The sequence below is a fragment of the Lemur catta genome, chromosome 9 (assembly GCF_020740605.2).
Source record: "Lemur catta isolate mLemCat1 chromosome 9, mLemCat1.pri, whole genome shotgun sequence".
Lineage (NCBI taxonomy): Eukaryota > Metazoa > Chordata > Mammalia > Primates > Lemuridae > Lemur > Lemur catta.
Window position 1 is genome coordinate 16889612 of NC_059136.1, and position 20575 is coordinate 16910186.

The window sequence follows — 20575 nt, forward strand, 5'->3', positions numbered from 1 at the left end:
GTAAATACTAAATTTCCAATCTATGAACTTGTATTACAAGTAGGTATATTACACAGCTGGTTTTTCACTCTCTCCTCTAGAGCTGCCAAATCACCTGGGAGTCATGTGATAGACAACAGAGGAGCACCAGTGGTCCATAGAACACATTTTGAGAAGCAATGCTTCACAGGTTAGCATTCTGTGCCAGAAGAGACACTTTCTCTTTTATTCTCTTTCACAGGAAGTTCCATACTTGGTCCAACACTTATCTTAATATTCTATGTTTTATAAACTTATGTGGCCAATAGGTGTACTTTATGAAATCCAGGAATATACTTAGGGAAAACAAAAATTATTTCTATATTTTTATGAGAAGGCACAATCCAGTATCTCACTTTTAAGTTCAAAATTCTTATTACTATGACTAAAATAAAATAATGGAAATTCTTGACTATTTTACTATGAGAGAAAGGAGTAAAATGTAAAATGGAGTTGAATGAGAATAAAATATTTTAAAAATTAACTTACTCGTATGAAATCCATAAGTGTGTTATAAATGAAGGCTCCTCTGGGAAGAAAAAAACAGCTTCCAGGACTCAGATCATGGAAAAAGAAAAGCTCTTGCTCCTAGATTAATTAAAATAATAATTGCATTTCAAATTTCATCTGTTGTTGCTTAATATTTACAGTACACATGTGATATGCTAGGAATAAAACCTATCATACCCAGTTATTTCCATCTTCTAATAATAGACATTACAAAGCCACTCAACACTTGTACCTCACTATATATAATAGCACATGTAAAATTACAATTCATATTTATGGTTACTTAGCCTTGAACTTTGTTTTTATGTTACTTTTTGTTATTTACTGTTAATTTTCTTACTTGACACACTTGGAGTATGGATCTCACAGACAGACAACATGGTAAAAAGATCAGAAAAGTTCATTGCAGAAGGTGGGCTTTAAGTGATGATGATATTTCATGACTGTCACTTACTGAGAGTCTGCCCTGTGCTGGGCACCACCATCCGGTGTCTGGCCTCACATCAACCCTGCAAGGCTACCCAGCAAAGGGTTTCATGGAGTTTCATAAGTGAATAATTTGTCCATTATCTAACATAATTAGTAAGTGGCAGGACTGAGATTAAAACAGATCTGGCTGCTTTCAAATTTTCTTTCTACACACTGCTCTGCCTCCCAAACAGAAAGTATGCTATTAAGTGTACACAATGTAAAAAAAAAAAAAAACACTTTATTTTTATATCATGATAAAAATAAGAGAAAGATGCAATTTTTAAAATCTAATAAAAGATATAGGAAAGAAAGAGATTAGAAGATATCTGGGCTATTAGTAGCATGACTCAACAGCAGGCTATGAGTGCCAACAAAATAAAAGATAGGAGAAGAGAAGAAGAAGAAATATTAGTTTTGAAACAATTCAGTTTTACAAGACATGATCATAAGCCAACAAAGGAATGTTTCTATCTCAGTAGCGATTAAGGCATAGAGGATACCTTCCCGATTTTCCTGTGATCTCGGCTCTTGGCTTCCTCTTGGAACTTTTCCCAGGTTCTCATCATCTTGTTGTCAGGAAATGATATCCCATAGATCCTCTGCAGTGTTTCCATTTCAGGATTGCCCTCCCAATATGTTGAGGAGTTCTAAATATCAAACGAGATTCTGGTAAACATACCAAACATTTGGTTATAAGCAAAATTGCTCTTAAATATGTACATGATTTTCCACTATAACATCAACTAGTTTACTTAAAGAAGACTTTTTGCAGTGCTGGGAACAATCTTAAATTGATTCTAACTAAACCTTCCCAGCCCAAATTATACCATTAATCAGTAAATTATGTAAAGAGTCTGCTGTGGGTTCTGGTAATGAAGTGAGAGTGAGTGGAAAGGAGGGAAGCCTAGAAAGCTATTACGATCACCCAGGAGCGGACAGAGAGGCAGGAAGTACAGGGAGGTAGAGATCTGTCTTGCTGATCTCCGGTCAATGGTTAAGAACAGTGCTGTCTTCCAGCCTCACGTTTTACTCGTGAGAAAACCAAGGCCCAGAAAGGTTGGGGCTGCCAACTCAATCCCATGTCTCTTGACTCCCAGAGCAATGTTTTCTCCATTATGCCACCATGGCCCCTTTTGTTTTTTTCTTTTACTCATAATACATTATTCTCATATGCAGATAAATATTCTTGCTCACCTTAGGGCAATTCAAGAAAACCACAGCACACAGAACAGTATTTTAAAATACCATATGAAAGAGAAATAAATTTTAAGACTTACAGTAAGATTAAATGACAAACAAAAGCTACCTATAACATAGTGTTCTAATTATCAAAATTCTAAATAATTATGTTAGTTCTAGTCAAATAGGAATAAAATGTTTTAAAATATCATGATGTTCAGACTACAAAAGATAGGACTGAAATCCCTTCTTACTAATTCACCTTAAGTTTCCTATTTTTTAAAAAAAAATTAATCCTTACCTTGAAAATTTTTATGGCTTTAATTTTTCCAGTGTGTCTCACATGGGGGCCTTTACAAAGGTCAATTAGTGGACCGCACCTACAATGAAATATTTAGGACACACCCAGAAATAGTTATATCCTTTTGGGTGGTTCATTATAAACCATATTCTCCTATGTTTAAAGTAAAGAATTTTACTTATTTATAAGTGGTGGGGCAATTTTCAATATAGCATCAAGGAGAAAAGAAATTCCTCTAGCCTTAGAGCACAACTTGCCCTCCTTTGCTCAAATTCAAAAGCTACAAAACATCTGAAAGAAACTGTGCATATAGAGATGCCACTCTCAATTGTCACATCCCAAGGCTCTAAAAAGCCTTCCATTGTCATAAAAACAGAAAACCATTCCCTGCTCTACACGAATTTTCAGGTCCAAAATTATCTGAAGTTTATAGAAAGCATGTTAACTTCATACTTTACAAATAAACTTTGAAGTTTTTATTTGTTTGTTTTAGGCCTTCTGGTTATATGACAAAATAATAATTGTGTCTTGGGTTATTAACACAGAGCACTGACTTACAGTGCAAATCTCAGGCAAAAGTTATTAAAACACTCAGGGCTGGGGCTGGGGATTCACTTGCACAAATAATGAACAAAGACCCCCAAATCGTAATAAGTACACATTTTTCTTCCAGTACAGAAATATTCATGAATTAAAATATGAATAACATAGAATTAAAATATGAATATGAAGGTCAGAGAGGTTACTTAACATGAACTAATTTAAGGAAAACTTAGTATAGAAAGTAGTGCTTTAATATTCCAACCAATTTTAAATACTTTTTAAGTTCACTGGTTAAAAATTTAAAAACTACAATGAATACAAAAAGGGACTGGCTTACAGTTCTAAACATGAAAATGTCATTTCTTTGCATGACCAGGCTTCATGTATTGTTCTCTAAGATGAAGGTTGTAAGTAACTCTCAGAGGAAAGGAAGGAATGCCCAACTAGCACGAAAGCCTTTAATAGTCTATTCTTTAAATAATCCCATAAAAGAAACACCGTTTTTTTTCAAAAAGTAAATATAAGCCATTCTAACTGATAGGATATAAAAAGTGTTAATGTTGGCCTAAGTACAGTTCTAAAACCCAAAAGGTCAAGTATTAGAAACCAGAAATTGAAAATTTAGCATATCATTTCTATCTCTTCATTTATTTTTCAACTTTAAAATGGTTATACTAATATTTATTTGAATTACTGGTAATAAATAATCAAACTTTATCAGGTCATTGGACAGTACCAAAAATAAGATAAACATGGTATTCCACATCAATGTTAAATGGGGATGAGTTCATATTATAATCTAAGAAATGCACTATGCATGGCTTTGCACAAAGGGAATATGATTTTACTTATAGTACAATTAAGCCAGAGAACCATCAGTACGTGACTGTGGAAAATAAGTGTCCTGGTGGAGGATATTTGTGATCCTAAGTATAGAGATACCAGGTCTTCTAAGATGGACTGTGAAGGTTCCAACAGCACCCACGTGGCACGAACACAGAAAGGGGGAATAGCAACTTCCCATAAGGCGGCTTTAAAAAATGGATAAGTAAAAAGGGGCTCAGGAGCCTGAGGTTAAACTAACAGAACTAAGGGATTCTGGCATTGATTTCACTTGGCTCTTCTTACCATTTGATTTCGCCTTTGCCTCCCAATATTTTCTTTTTGCCCCATTGTGAATATCCTGCTAATGCATGAAGGAAGACTGATACATTTGGATTCCGGGCAATGGGGAGTACAGTACGAGGCAGAGAATCACTGTGTGAGGAGATGGCCCATACAGCTCCCACTGCCATGTTAATAAGGATGTGGAAGGATGAGATAGAAACTCCTTTTTCTAATAGCTCCCCAAAATGTAAGGCACTGGGTGAACAGTTTCACCCACATGGAAAAATATTCTGTTATAGGTGACACCCAGAAAATAAAATTTGGGTTTCAATACCATCCTGATAACTAAAAAGGAGAAAATAATTTCCCTTGGGTGAAACCATTTTGGAGCTCCTAACTAAAGTAGTATATGAGCTATGCAACTTTACAGATAGACCACGCACCAGAAAACAAACTCTGCTTCTACTGCTAATGCCTTCAAGTTTACCATTGAGCAGTATTTAAAATTTTTGGATACAAACCTGTAAACTGTGGTACTTGGAGTGTTAACTTTCTCATTCAGAATGCGGCATTTAAATTTATTGTACTACAAAGAAAAATACATTTATACATTATTACACAAAATGTTTAAATAAAGAAAACAACTCTACTTTTTTCAAGAAACACTGAAAGGATGTCTACTGTGTTCTAGGTGCTGAGACACTAGGGATACAAAGAGCTCACAGCCCAGAGCTACAGTGTCCAGTGTGGCAGCCACAAGCCCACATGGCTAATGGGCACTTAAAATGCAACTAATCTGAAAGGAGATGTGCTATAACTGTAAAACATGCTGGACTTTAGAGGTGTAGTATGGGAAAAAAGAATATAAAATAGTTCATTATTTTTATATTGGTTACATGTTGAAATATTTTTTATATACTGGGTTAAATTTTTTATTAAAATATTTTTGCCTTTCTTTTACATTTAAAATGTAGTTGACAGAAAATTTAAGGTTACATATGTGGCTCAGATATGTAGATTACATTATATTTGTATAGGACAGCCCTATTCTAGAAGATCCAATTTTAACTACATGAAATAAATAAATAAATAAAATTCTGAGAAGAACATAGCTACATTTGCATAAAAACAAAAGCAGAGTTTATAGTAAGTGATGATATCGTTACATTAAAAAAATTAATTTTTTCTTTCCCTTTCTTTTCTGCTTTCATCACTATTATCATGGTACCACATATTTTATACTCAATGACTACTTAAAGGAAGTAGATGGGAGGGAAAAAAACACCCAGATTTGTATGTCTTAATTGTTCTATACCTATACATTCAAATAAAATCAGTTTCCTTCACAAAGTTTAATTGTGTTTAGTTCTTAAAAGCAGCTGCAAAAAAGGCAACCCACAGAATGAAAGAAAATATTTGCAAGTCATATATCTGTTAAGGGACTGATATTCACAATATATAAAGAACTCCCATAACTCAAAAACAAAAAACAAGCAATTTCATCCAAAAATAGGCAAAGGACTTGAATTGACAGTTTTCCAAAAACATTTCTCCAAAGAAGATACACAAATGGCCAATAAGCACATTAAGGTATTCAACATTACCAAGTCCTTAGAGAAATGCAAATCAAAACCACAATGAGATATCACTTCACACCCACGGCTATTATCAAAACCACAGAAAATAACAAGCATTGAAAGGATGAGGAAAATTGGACTCCTTGTTCTGGTGGGACTGTAACATGGTGCAGCCACTATAGTAAGTCTTTAAAAAATTAAAAATAGAATTTCCATATCATCCAGCAATTCCACTTCTGGGTATCTACCCAAAAGAAGTGAAAGCAGGGAGTCAAAAAAAATTTGTACACCCATGTTCATAGTAGCATTATATACAATCGTCAAAAGGTAGAAGCAATACAAGTGTCCATCAACAGATGAATAAATGAAATTGGTATAACATACAACAGAATATTATTCAGCCTAAAGAAAGAAGAAAATTTTGACACATGCTACAACATGGATGAACCTTAAGGACATTATGCTGAGTGAAACATGCCAGCCACAAAAGGATGCATATTGTGATTCCACCGAGGTTCTAAAAGTAGCCAAATTCATAGAGACAGCAAGTAGTGATTGCCAGGGGCTGGGAGGAGGAGGAAATGGAGAGTCAATGTTTAATGGGTACAGTGTTTCTGTCTGGGAAGATGAAAAGCTCTGAAGATAGATGGTGGTGATGGTTGCACAACACTGTGAATGTCCTTACTGCCACTGAATTGTACCCTTAAAAAGGGTTAAAATGACAAATTTTACCACACAACACAGAGTAACTGCAACTTTTACCAAGACCAAATTTATCTTTTAATTCTAGCCCACAAAACTAATAATACTGTGCTTTCAAGATATTTGTTTTCTCTGATATATATGGTTTTAAAAATAAAATTAGGAATCTATTTAAATTCATTGGTAAAAACAATAGAAAGTTTTACACACCTGGACCTTTACCTACCTATATCTGTGTTAAATTTTTCAGAAAATAGATGAGGAGGGAAATGTCACAGCAAGTGACTGGTAACAACGTCACAATAGGTTACCATAATTTGGTGAGCAACAGCCAATAATTTTTTGGGGAAAAAAATCAAAGCTAGTTATGTTAATTATTTTTAATATTCCTACTAAAAGGTTTTTATTTTAAGAGTTTCCCCAAGTTACCTTAAACATTTCCAGGAGGACTTCCTTGCTGACTTCTAATCTTTCAAAGGGTTGCTTTTCTTTTATGATAGTTTTGCATATGTTTTCCAGCGCTGACAATTCTGTGCTGGATACTGCTCTACAAAGAAGAGCACACGAGGATCAATATGGATTTTTCAGACTTACCCATTTTCCTTTTTCCTCTGTCCTCGAACCTTTGTCACTGACACATTTTCTAAACTGAAGTTGGTGTTTTACTGTGGTAAGACTTCAGAAAATCAAATATTCATATACAGAGCCAATATTCCTGTTTCTCAGACAGAGAGACTGAGGTATCAACAGTCACCATGATCTGCCTTCAGCTCTTTCTGCTGCGAGGTGTGCGGGAAAACCATTAGGAGACTCCCCAGTTGGACTGTAAGCTTCCTTGAGGCCTATTCTTCTGTGCGGTCTTCTTTATCCTTCACACGTTCATATTTTTGTTCAAAAGAGCTGTAGTAGGTGCTCACCATGTCCCTGGCCTCTCTGGCTGTGGAATCTAGGCTGGGAGGAAGATCCGTGTGAACTGTGGAGTCACCGGTGCTCACAACAGCAATCGGCCTCCGCTGGGCATGGACTGACCACCTTTTAGTCATCCTCTGGTTGGTGCTCACTCCCCTCCTGTCATATTGGCTTCCTTGCCATTCCTCAAACAAGCTACACATACCCCACACCAGGGCAGTCCCACAGAGGTCTGGAATTTTCTTCCCCTAGACATCCAGATGCCCCCAGTATCCTCAGGACTTGCTTCCTGCCTCCATTCTGGTCTCTGCTTCAATGCCACTTGATGCTTCCTGACCACCTGCCTGCCATGGCACACACCTCCCCACGCCTGGCTGATGTTCCTTCACACGCTCATCACCACCTGGTAGGAGATGGCTGCTTGCTTGTTTACTATTTTCTCCAACCAGACTGTTGGCTCCATGAGGACAGACTGATTTGTTCACTGTGGAATTGCCAGCACCAAGCACAGAGCACACAGTGGGCAGCCAAAAATAACTTGTTGAATGAATCCTGGAGTGGTGGTAACAAGAGATGAAGTTGGATGTGATATTACAATTCAGTAAGAAAATTATCCAGGTTCCTGGCACAGAGCTTCTAAGACCCTGGAATCTCTGGAGTGATAAGAGTGTCTTTTGTGTGCTAATGAGATGACTGGTGGCTGTAGGCCCCTAGACTGCTTCAGGATGGGGGCTGGTCACCAGAAAGATACAGGGCATGATTAGAGGGTTAGAACCTTCAGACCCCACGTGCAGTGGGGAGAGGAGAAGGGCTAGAGATTGGGTTACCACCAATGGTCAATGATTTAATCAGTTGTGCCTTGTAATAAAACCTCCATAAAAACCCTTAAATCATGGAGTTCAGAGAGCTTCCAGGTTGGTGAACACATCAAGGTGTTGGGATGGTGGCGTGCCCAGAAAGGCATGGAAGCTCTATGCCCCCTCCCACATACTTCACCCTAAGCATCTCTTCCATCTGGCTATTTGTATCCTCTATATTAAACCAGTAAATGTAATTAAATGTAAATAAAGTGCCTTCCTGAGTTCTATCAGCCATTCTAGCAAATTATCAAACCCAAGGAGGATATCATGAGAACCCCTGATTTATAGCCAGATGGTCAGAAGTATGGGAGGCCTATACTTTTGTCTGGCATCTGAATTGGGGGCAGTCTTGTGAGACTGAGCCCGTAACCTATGGGATCTGCACTAACTCAGGACAGATAGTGCCAGAATTGAAGTGACTCATTAGACACCCAGTTGGTATCTGGAGAGTTTGAGGATTGGTTGTTGCTGTGGAAAAAAATGTACACAAACTTTGGGGTCAGAAGTGTTGTAGGTAACCATAGTTCATGGTTGTGAGTAAAAATGGTTCAGACTGGACAATTCTGTAAGTAGTAGCTACAGAGTGTCGGATGTTCCATTAGGGAGGTCATTAAACAGCATGGAGGAGACAGGTAAAGGCAAAATGCACCGTACTAGGCCAGGCAAGAGCTATTATTAAGGCAGAAGTGAGAGAAGGAGAAGACAGGAGAACTAGTTAGGAGATAAATTGGCAGAACTGGATTGAAGAGCTGGATGACAGGGTGGTGGTGAGGAGTAGGTAGGAATCGGAAGGACCTGAGGTTTCAGTTTTGGCAGCTGGTGGTACCCTTAAGAGCTATGAGGAACACAGGGCAGGAGGTCGACTGGGGCTGGCCATTTGTGATGATTTCAAGCAAAGACCCATGGAATGGGAGGCCTCTGTGAACCATCCCCATCTGGCACTCAACTGTGTCAGATGTTTGGTCAAGGTAGATGGGGCTCCTGACTATCATGGAGCAGAAATGAACTAGCTGCTCTCTAGGAATTAAGCTTTCAATTCTTGCTAGCACCACCCTCTAGCAAGTCCCAGATTAGATAAACAGTGTATCACGTCCTTCTGGGGAAAAGAAAGAAAATATTGAGAAGTTACCCTTGAATCTAAACTCATTAAAAAATAGTTTTCAAAAATGGTTAACCAATCTATGATCACATTATGCAATGTGGTTGATCCTTGAACAACATGGGTTTGAAATGCATGGGTCCACTTATACATGGATTTTCTTCCACCCTTGAGACAGTAAGACCAACCACTCCTCTTCCTCCTCTTCCTGAGCCTACTCAGCATGAAGATGACAAGGATGAAGACCTTTATGATGATCCACTTCCACTTAATGAACAATAAATACATTTTCTCTTCTTTATGAATGTCTTAATACCATTTTCTTTTCTCTAGCTTACTTTATTGTAAGCATATATGTAACATACAAAATACGTGCTAATCAACTGTTTATGCTATTGATAAGGCTTCTGGTCAACAGTAGGCTATTAGTAGTTAAATTTTGGGGAATCAAAAGTTATACTCAGATTTTCAACTGCATGGGGGTTTAGTACCCCTAATCCCTGCATTGTTTAAGGGTCAATTATATATAATCACTAAGCTAATATGTAATGATTACAAAACAGTGAAATATAAACACACGCATTCAGAAGCCAGTATTCAGTGGTGTTACCTGTCTTCCATGAACATGTCATAATAAAATCCATTTTCAATGGGTGGACCGTAACACAGGTGGCCTCCATAGTAAAGCTCCATGGCCTCCCCAAGAATGTGAGCACTGGAGTGCCAGTACACCTGCATGGCATGGACAGAGAGGCCATTAGCTACCAAAATTATGTCATACAAAATTAGTGGTAAAATAATGTGAGTCAGCAAGTGGACCAATTTGAAGAAGATAAATGGCAAGACCTAAGGGCAACATCAATTTGAAAAGAAAATCTTCAATATCCACTTAGAAGAAAGAGAGTGTTCTCTGAGCACTCCCTGGCACTCCACCAGAGCCACTTGCTCAGTTGTAGTGAAAAGCTGCTCTGCTGAGAGTGACATCTAAAGCTTAGCTACCACATCATTTCTTCTATGCACATTAACCGTGGGGAACGAGACCATCTGGTTGGAACACTGAGCAGAGCAGCTGCATGCAAACCCAATTGAGGCCCAGGGTGGGAGGAAGGCCGAAGAGTGCCAGCTGCTAGTTCTCCTCCTCTTTCTCCAGGGGGCAGCCTCTCTGAGCTGGACGCAGAGAGCTAACGCACTGTTCAGGACATCACTAAAGTTAACGAGAATTTGTAACTCCACAGCAGACTTCATACGCTGAATAGCGTGTGACTGTGGAAGCTTGAAAGACGGCTTAGGAAGAAAATGGTGTTGCCAGGGAACGCCCACTGGCTGCCTGAGACCCCTGAGCAGTGTATACATGGGTTAATTAACCATAGTCCATGTTGTCAGCCCTACAAGTTCAGAAAGTTGATCTGGTTTGGAATTCCCAAGGATTTAGTTTTAGTTTATGAATAAACTATAACTAAAGTCACCAAATAAATACAGGTGCCAGAGGAGCAACATAATCAAGTCCTCTGACAGCACTTTCTCGCCCTTCGTTAAATAGGAAACAAATTACAATTATTAAGCTGTTTGATAAATCGGAGCAGAGGGAGTTAGCTGATTGAGCAACTATGTGCGATCCCAACCCATGGCAATAGGCTGGGATATGCTCTGCAGAGAGAACCTTGGGGCAAAGCATCTCTCCTCTGGAAGCTGCCAGGATGGCAAGCTGACTGCCACCATCAGCCTGAACCTCCCTTGCGGTGCACTGTCTGCACCTAGGTATTTGTTGAGCCAAACACTGTGTTAGGTACTGGGATAACAATAGTAAAAGAAACAGACACAGTCACTGCCCTCACACAGTTACAGCCTACTGGGTAAGAGGCAATAAACCTGTAAGTGGATAATCATATAAGATGAACAAGGCTCTGTAATAAAGAATAACAGTGAAGACCCTATATTCACAGGGAGTCAGGAAGGCCTATGTGGCTAACGTGTAAGGGATGAAACAAGTAGCCTGAGAAATGTTAGAGAGGTAAGGAAGGGCCCAGGGACCATGCAGGACTTGGAGAGGAGTTTGGGTTTTATTCCAAATGCAACTGGGCATTTTAAGCAAGATGAGTGCAGATTCCTGGGTAAGCAGCATGGAGAGGGAGAAAAGCAGACAGATTAAAAATACGTTAGGAAAAGTAAAATCTGCTGGGCTTACCCATACACTGGAGATAGGAGTTAGGGCAGGGGGAGAAATCACCCACAACCCCCAAGGATCTGGGTTGAGCAAATGGGTATGTGGTAGAGTATTGCAATGAGATGGGCAAACAGGGGCCAAATAAGTTTTAGAGTCAAAAATCAAGAATTTCGTGGTGAATGTACTCAACTGAAAGTTCATGTACAATATCTAAATGGAGATATCACATAGGCAGTAGTGCATACAAAACTGAGGCATGTCTATTAATAGCTACAGAGAGTTGACAGTTGACAGTTTATAGAATTGTACTTTCTGAATCACTTATAAATATGGTTTTATTAACAGTGTATTATTTAGATATTACATGGGTATACTTTGCATATTTTCAACAGAAATTACACTATGGTTCTTATAGTTTGGATTAAGAAACTAAGAAATTTAGCATTAGCCTCACAATTAAGGTAACCTAAGCTAATCAAAGTTAGGCTTCAGGGAGATAATAGGCTGCTTGAAGGGCGATTGCAAAATTAAGGTGAGAATGTATATCAGAAACCTATGTGGAAATGTGGTGTTTATTTTATAGAAAAATTACATTATTTAATTTAATAATAAAAATGTCTTCTTAAAAGACATTCAAGTTTTGATAATTTCTTCTGATTCTCCTACACAAATTACAAGGTAGATCCATTTGTAGGAGCCTATTAAAAATTCATTTCAAGTACACATTGATTTTAATAACTAAAGCTTTCTAACTTAAGAAAATAATCATTTTAAAAAGTAATATGGGCTACTTTAAAAACCGATATATATTTGTATATATTGGTTCCACAAATATTTATTAAATATTTATTAAACATCAGTATTCAAACTTTAAATCTCAGAAGCCCAAAAAACTCATCATTCTTGACTTCAGCTATGTGTGTGGCTTCTTATATAATGTAGTTTACGACATAAGTACCCAAGGTTTGGTTGGCTGGTTTTTAAATACTTACAGCTTGAGCTTCCTCGTTATCAAACGTGAGCAGCTCTAGAGTGGAATCCCCTTCCAGCGGGCGGTCCAGGTCCCATAATTCACCATTTACTTTGGCTATTACTGTGCTTTCAGCCAGTTCTTGACTAGTAAGAGAAAAGCCACTTGGAAGTTAACCTCATCACTGCTACAATGACTTGTTAAAAGAAAAGATTAGATAATTTTCAGGTTTTTTTTTTTAAAGTGGATAGAAAGTACAAATGTAAACTAATAGGATAGATTTTTTTTTATTTTGTAACATTTTATTTTATGTACAAAAGTAATATGTGTTCTATGTAAAAAACTTGGAAAACAGAAAAAGCAAACAGAATACAACAAAAGTCACATACAAATCTTAGAAAAAAACCTAGAAATAACATTAGAATAACCTGCTCATAACATTTTGGTACATTTCTATCCAGTGGTTTTTCTACATCCATCTACCCACACATACATACATACTTTTTTAAAAAAACATAGTTGCCAACATAATTTTATAGCCTGTTTTTCCACTGCCATGCCATTAGACTTCCAAAGTAGTCTAGAAGTATCATGCTTATTAATGAAGCTTCCACTCCTACACGTTTAGATCAGCTTTAAGTTTTGCTATCATAGACTATACCGCACAGACATCCACACACATGCATCTTGTGACTTCTGTGACTATTTTCTGGGAATAAGTCCATGGAAATGAAATTACTAGGTCAAAGGGCATGCATCTTTGAAAGATTTCTGATAAATATCATATGAGCGTACCACTTCCATGCACCCTGATTTTTTATATATTTTTAATGTGATGTTGAAAATTGTTTTAATTTTATTTCTTTGATTATTAATTTTAGTAAATGCTTACTAGCTATTTTTACTTTTATGACAAGTCCATTTCCTTTGCCTATTTTCCAATGAAGTGTTGATCTTTTTCTTTCTTTTGTGTGTCTTTTAAATAACATTTATTGTTTGAAAATTGTTGACAAAATAACAAGTTAAGAGATGAAACCTGGAAGGCACAGGAAAAGCACAAAGAAAAAAAATTCATCTACAATCCTACCACACAAAAATTACTGTTAACGTTTTATTGTATGTCCTTCCACATTATTTCATATATACAGGAATATAAAAGATTTAATAGTATCATTATGTATACATTATATTATAACCTACTTCTTAAACTTAATAGATCACAGCATTTTCCCTAACAGGAGACAGACTCCTAAAACATGCTATTTAATAGTTGCAGAGGAACCAAGCTTTGTTAGGCATTTTGGTTATTTCTTTATGGATTTTGGTTTTTTGTTTTGTTTTGTTTTGACAATGACAAATAATGCTGAAATGAACATTCTTGAACATACATCTTACCCAATTATTTTCTCAGGAAAAATTCTAGAAGTAAAACTGCTGGGTCAAAGGAAACGCATTTTTTTTCATGATTTCTGTTGGAATAAACTGCAAAATTTTCCTACTAGCAAAAGTATAAGAATACCTTGTCTGTGTCCTCTCATACTGTTAGGTACTATATTATAAATAAATTATATCATCTATGTTATACTATACTATATTATATACCATTACTATACTATATTATATATAAGTTATATCGTCTCTACAATGTAATGTTTTAATTTGCATTTCTGTGACTAACTTGAGCAGCAGTACAGCATTGTGGTTACGAGCACAGAGATGAGCCCAACCTGGGTTTAAATATTGGACAATTTACTCAGCTTCTCTCAGTTTTCTCAACTATAAAAATTACATTTATACTAAGGATTACATAGTATATACATATAAGAACTTAATAAATGTTAGATTTCTTATTAATAGAGTTTTATTTTCATTTTTACTGGCTCTCAACTCCATTCTCCTCTTCTTCTACAGGAAGACTTTTCCAGCCTTCCTTGCAGCTAGATGTGGCCATGTGACCAAGTCTGGAGCCAATGAATACAAGCAAAAGTGATGTGTGGCACTTCTGTGCCTCAGCCTTAAGACAGTGGGGGGCAATTCTCCATCCTCTCTCCACCTTCTGTGGACTGGAACACACCTGTGTTGTCATCTCTGGACCATGTAGACATGGGCATGGGCAATACTGTACCAGACAGCCCAGCAACCAGACCCCAAATGACTGTGTGGAGAAGTGCTGCCATGCCAGCCTGGACCACTCACCTCCCAACTGCTTTATGAGAAAGAGACTCTGATCATATTTAAGCCACTTTCACCATATTTAAGCCACAGAGTTTTTCGTGATGTCTTTGTTGCAGTAGCTTAGCCTATATCTTAAGTGATACAGAAACGATTTAGAAGTAAGAAAAAACAAAATGTGGGCCACTGGCATAGCAGACAGGCAATGAGTTACAAGGAAATAGATACTATGATGGGGAAAGTCAAATATTTTGTTATGGTACTTGTAAGAAAACCATGTGTTACAGTGCTGGTAGCATATGAGGAAGCAGATATAAAAGGACAGAATACTGGTATACACTGGATAACTCTTGTTGCTTTTAACAAGATGCTACCAGAACAAGATAAGTTCAGGTGAGAATATCTACTTTGCAAGCACAGATGGAAGGGATAGGGCTTTGCCAAGGGAGGCTCTCTCTGCCTGTGACCTGTAACTCAATTTCACTGAGAGTCCAGAAATGTGGGGCTGTGCAAGATTGGAAAAACAATCTTCTGTCCCAAACAGCAGGAGGGATGGGCACTGACAGACCCTCTCAAAGGTCATACATAAGGACAGATAACAGGGGTCAGTGGAACTGCAAGGATTAGAGATTAAGGGCTCTGACCTCCCACAAGCCTGTTGTTTCATATGATCTCAGCCCATTAAACTGAGGGACAGAGGAATGTGCCAAATACAAAAGCCAAGAAACAAAAGGGCGAGAAATCTCTAAGATTCTTTAAGTGAGATTACTTTCATGTGGAATTGAATAGCGGCAAATAGACCAGAAACCTACCATGGTTAACTGTTTGAGGGAACTCTGTATCGCCAAATAAACTATAAGCCCAGTTTGTAGTTACCTGTGACTGTGTGCTTCTTAAAGGATCCCTCAGCCCCCGAGTGTGTACCAGAAAGAGCTGGGCTGCCCAAACTGTACAGCCCCCATGAGGACAAACTCTCCTGTACTTCAGATGTGACAAACAAGGGTAACGGACAACTATGAACTTCCAAAAGCAGGGCCCATGGAGGACTGTGGACAAGACAGCTGCTTTGAGAAAACAAAGGGTGGCCAGATGGGCTGACCTAAGCACTAACAGCTGCCAGGCTGTGGGCCTCACAATCACTGTGCACAGAATCTGATGACATCTGTACCCCACTTTCTGCTGTATTTCTCCTTCTTCTTTTTTCCAAATAGATACTTTAATTGTGATTATCTTGTGTTTATTGTATACTCACATGGTATGAGCAGACTTGTCTATTAGTTTACTTGTTTCTGGAATACAACATCAGTAGCCAGCCTGATAGGGGTGTTCTACACATCACTCAAAAATCCCAGGCTTTGAGCTACAAGAGTTAGAATTACCTCACTTGGGGAGCAGGTGTGTTGGATGTTGAAAGAAGAGTAGCCACAGATGTCTTGATGTTGGAGGGGCAGACTGTGGTGGACTCCCTATTGTCCCCTACCCTTAAACCATTCCTCTCTTTTATGCTGTGAGTGCTTTAGGTGGACATTTGGCTGACCCCAGCCAATGGAGCTACATTTCCATTCTCTCTTACAGCTAGGTGTGGCCATGTGACTAAATGTGAGCTAACAGGATGTAAATGGAAATTGAAGCGAGCCACTAGGGGGTCTTGGCCTCAAAGTATCACTTTTCTTCAGCCTCTCTTTCCCCTGTCTACAGAGGGGTCCAGAAAAGGGATCCAGCTCCCACTGCTAGTCATGAACAAACCCTACCTAGGGGATGGCAGATCAAAAGACGGAAGGAATCTGAGTCCATAAATGACTGCATGTACCAGAGATGTCCACCAGCCTGGAGTAGTTGCTTCTAGACAGTTATCTGAGAGAATCTGATGTCTATCGTGTTTAAGCTACTGTCTTTAGGGGTCTCGGTTACAGCAGTTTAGCCTAATTGTGTGATTCTTAAACTTCAGCTTGCATCAGAAGCCCCTGAAGGGCTCATAAAAACACAGATAGCTGATTGATTCAGTAGGTTTGAGGTGGGGCCCAAGAATTTGCTTTTCTAACAGGTTTCCAGGTATGCTAATGCTGCTGGTCTGAAGACCACACTTTGAGAAAGGCTGACCTAATCCATTTAACATGCAACCTGACTCTTCATGAGAAAACAAACATGTTTTTCTCAAAGTCCATTTTTCCCTAGCACATTATCTCTCCTAAAAAACATGGAAACAGGTTGGAGGGCTTTTAGGGTACATGATATGATAAAATGAATCAGAAATACAATCTTAGCCACAGTTTTCAAAGGAAATCTGAGAATTTCAATTGTTGAAACAGTTTGCTTTTTAAATAATAAAGGTTCATCTACATGGCAGTTTTGAACTATGGCATCCATATAATTGCATTTAATGCTAGGAAATTAACATTAGTCAAAATAATCCAACTTCGCTAATGTATTTAATTTATAGAAAGGTCAAAGTAATATTCCAGGACTGATAACAATTTTAACACACATATCTTCAATCTATAATTAAAAGACTTATAAATACTCATGAGGATAACTTGATTGATGAATAAAATTAGTATAATGTGGCCTGTCACGGATTATAGATTTTTTTCTCTACTATATATTTTTATTAGAACAAGAAGAGATTATGTTCTGACATTCAATTACTTATTTAACGGGCCTTTTTAGAAGCCAGAGTAAAAAAAATTACATTTAATTTCTTCAACTGAATAAGAAAAAATATTTTAGCAGTCCCTAAGAAAACATTTTCACCAGGCTCTGGTACAATTACTTAACACCGAATATCTTTTCCAAACTATGGTTTACCTAATTTCAACTGCCACTTGATAAGGTGTGGTTTTCCAAACTTCCCCTTGGACTGTTTTCCCATCAGCCACTCTTACTGTGATCATATTGCTTGCATTCTCCTTTTTTTCATAAATGGAAAGTAAGAGCTGATGATCTCGCTTCAGTATTTCAAAAAGCTTCAATCTTTCTTTTATGAAATTTGGTTGATATTTCACCTGAAAAACATTAGAATACAATGAGAATTAGAATACATACACAGCCCACTTTTTTCTAGCCACTCAGCTCTAAATTAGTTCCACTCCCTCACTGCCTTCTCAGCACACCATAGGTCTGCTAATCTCTACAAATGGTCCCAACTTATAATGGTTTGAATTACGATTTTTCAACATTACAGTAGTGTGAAAGTGATATGCATTCAGTAGAAATTATACTTTGAATACCCACACAACCATTCTATTTTTCACTCAGTACAGTATTCAATAAATTACATGAGGTTTTCAAGATTTTATTATAAAATAGGCTTTGTGTTAGATGATTTTTGCCACATGTAGGCTAATGTAAACATTCTGAGCAAATTAAGGTAAGCTAGGCTAAGCTATGATGTTCAGTAGGTTAGACGTATTAAATACGTTTTCAACTTACAGAAATGGGGACAGAACCCCACTGTAAGTCAAGGAGCATCTGTGCTTCCCACCCCCAGAAGACTCCTATCCATTTATCTAACTACTTCTTAGCTCCAAGGGTCCGGCTCAAAGCCTGCCTTCTCTAACTACTATGTCCACTGGAATCATCTCTCTTTTCCACTGTTTCCAGCACATGTACACAGAGTCACACAATATAGCATTTATGTATATAGCACCTTACTTTGTTCTCGGGTTGCTTCTCCTGTGTTTGCCTGAACTCTTCAACCAGGCTGATTCCTTTCAGGCCAGGTATTCCTCCTTTGCTCCTATCTAATGTCGGCACTAGATATATACATTCTGGCAGTTTTAATGATTTATATAAAAAAGCAAAGTAGCTAGTTTCCTTAATATAAAAGAACTCTGCTATGTCAACTTAAATAGACTAACGAGCACTTTAAATATAGCTGTGTGGGTAGCTCATTTCTAAGACTTCTCGTATCTAAGGCTTGCAAAGTTTTAAATATACTCATGTGGCCCAAATAGTAATTTAATTAGTAATTATGTTTTTATTAACAATCCTTGGTAATTAACTATTTACACATATTTAAAATTACAGGTAGTATTTTATATTATTTTCATAGCAATGACTTACCTCACTGTCTGGCTCACTTTCCTTCATCTTCTTCTTTTTAGCATTCTTTTCTTGGCTTTGACTAGAAGGAGGCTGAAAGACAAATTATAAATGACTCACCAATGGGCAAGAAAGAGCAACACATCTCAAACCTGAGGAAGAAGGGGTACATGCCAGCAGGCTACAAGTGCCCCATATTTTGAGGGTCCTAGCTGGGCTCTTCTGCCCACCGCTTACAACCCTCAACGGGCAAGTCATTTTCCCAGGTTCAGTCCTTCCTGTCTGCGTATTTCACATCCTTGGTAAGCACATTTAATATAATTTGCTCTTTAAAATTTTCTCCCCTGAACTTTAAACAAATAATGTTGCTGGAAAATATGTAGCTGCCGCCAGAGTCTTCAAATACACTATTTTATAAAGATGTTGCTCCTGCACCACAGTTTCCCTTCCTAAAGAACTGAAAAACAACTCATAGTCTGAAAAGCTTCGGGATGCAGAAAGTTTATCATGCTACAGGAAGATAAAGTGTCTGCTAATGAACTAAAATATTAAAATACTGTATTAAATAATAACATTAACTATACAGATCTCCTCTCAAGATAGACCACCAAAACTGGCGAACAAAAAACTAAAATCACTTGTCCTAAAAAGCTCAGAACCAGCCATCAGAGGGAATGGAAGTGTTTATGTATGTAGCTGTTAGTCATTATGCCCAAAGAAAGCATAATGACTTTTAAACACTCCAGCATTTTTCCAAACAAATGAAAATACTATTGCTGCTACTGAAAAAACTGTGTGGCAGGCTATTTAATGTAAGAGCTGAGAAATGACACCATTAGGTCAATCTGGCAATCGCCAGAAATCTAGTGGTTCCCCAGCCCGCCCAGAAGCACAGGGTGGGGCAGGGCGCGGGGGGCTTGCGCCAGCAGAGCAGAAAGCGGGGCGGGAAAGAGAGCCAGGCAGGGCAGCGCGCCGCGGGCGGGCACTCCCTGTAGGGCGCCTCCTGCACCCGCCCTCGCGGAGTAGAAAACCGCTAAGTGCGCACGGTCGCGGCCCGCAGCGCGGCCAAGGGCCCGAGGTGGCGCCCGGGCCGGGAGTCAGGGAGGCCCAGTTACCTGCGCGCCGGCAGCCGCGCACCGGGCCTCGTCCTGGGCCCCAGCCGCCCGCGCCGCGCTCTCCAGCTTGGCCCGGCGGCTCAGCTCCTCGGCGAGGCACAGCCGCAGGCGGTACAGGCGGTGGCGCAGGTCGCGGTTCTCGGCCCGGAGCTGCGCCACCTCCCGCGTGAGGCACTGCCCCTCGGCCTGGCACCTGTCGGGCGCGTTCAGCTGCTCGTCCCTCAGGCGCTGGACCTCCGCCCACAGCCAGCGGATGTCCTCCTCCTGCCGCTCCAGGCGCGAAGCCACGGCCTCGGCTGCCGGGGCCTTAGCCGCCATCGTGCCCGACACCCCGAGGAGTGCCAGCGGCTGTACGAGAGCGACGCGGCCACTCAGCGCAGCGCAGAAAACCGGGCGACGAGGAGGGACCGGGCGGCGGAGAGAGGCGGGGCGGAGCCGAGGCTAGGCACACTGCAGGGGGCGTGGCGACGGTGGTGGGGCGGGGCAGAGGCTAGGCACACCGCAGGGGGCGTGGCGACGGTGGTGGGGCGGGGCCGAGGCTAGGCACACCGCAGGGGGCGGGGCTTAAGAGGGCGGGGCTGCAGGGAGGGGCGGGGCCGAGGCTAGGCACACTGCAGGGTTGGGGGCTAGCGCCGCGGCCTGGACCAAGGGGATGGGGTCTGAATGGGCTCTTGTGCCTTCGGAGGCACATCCAGGCAGTAGCCTTCAGTCTGTTAAAACGCAAATCTTCCAAAATCTTGGGAAGACCAACAACTCCCTTCCTCAAATGGGCTTCTCCCTTTCTCCTCTTGAATTCTGGCAGCCACCATTCTTTCGCCTCGCAAACCTGTTCTAAAA

General features: G+C 39.4%; 1 protein-coding gene across 2 annotated transcripts in view; it reads right to left on the reverse strand.

Moving 5' to 3' along the window:
* Positions 1 to 20134, reverse strand: part of TARS3 (threonyl-tRNA synthetase 3) — a 52538-nt gene extending 32404 nt beyond the window's left edge. For both annotated transcript variants that reach the window (XM_045561017.1, XM_045561016.1), the window contains exons 1-10: positions 19739 to 20134; positions 18645 to 18716; positions 17388 to 17584; positions 12433 to 12556; positions 9887 to 10008; positions 6838 to 6955; positions 4651 to 4715; positions 2480 to 2558; positions 1500 to 1646; positions 508 to 606 (exon numbers count right to left, since the gene is read on the reverse strand). In XM_045561017.1, the coding sequence (XP_045416973.1) occupies positions 508 to 606; positions 1500 to 1646; positions 2480 to 2558; positions 4651 to 4715; positions 6838 to 6955; positions 9887 to 10008; positions 12433 to 12556; positions 17388 to 17584; positions 18645 to 18716; positions 19739 to 20056 (1341 nt within the window). In that variant the 5' untranslated portion in view covers positions 20057 to 20134. The remainder of the gene's footprint in view (positions 1 to 507; positions 607 to 1499; positions 1647 to 2479; positions 2559 to 4650; positions 4716 to 6837; positions 6956 to 9886; positions 10009 to 12432; positions 12557 to 17387; positions 17585 to 18644; positions 18717 to 19738) is intronic.
* Positions 20135 to 20575: the final 441 nt, after the last annotated feature.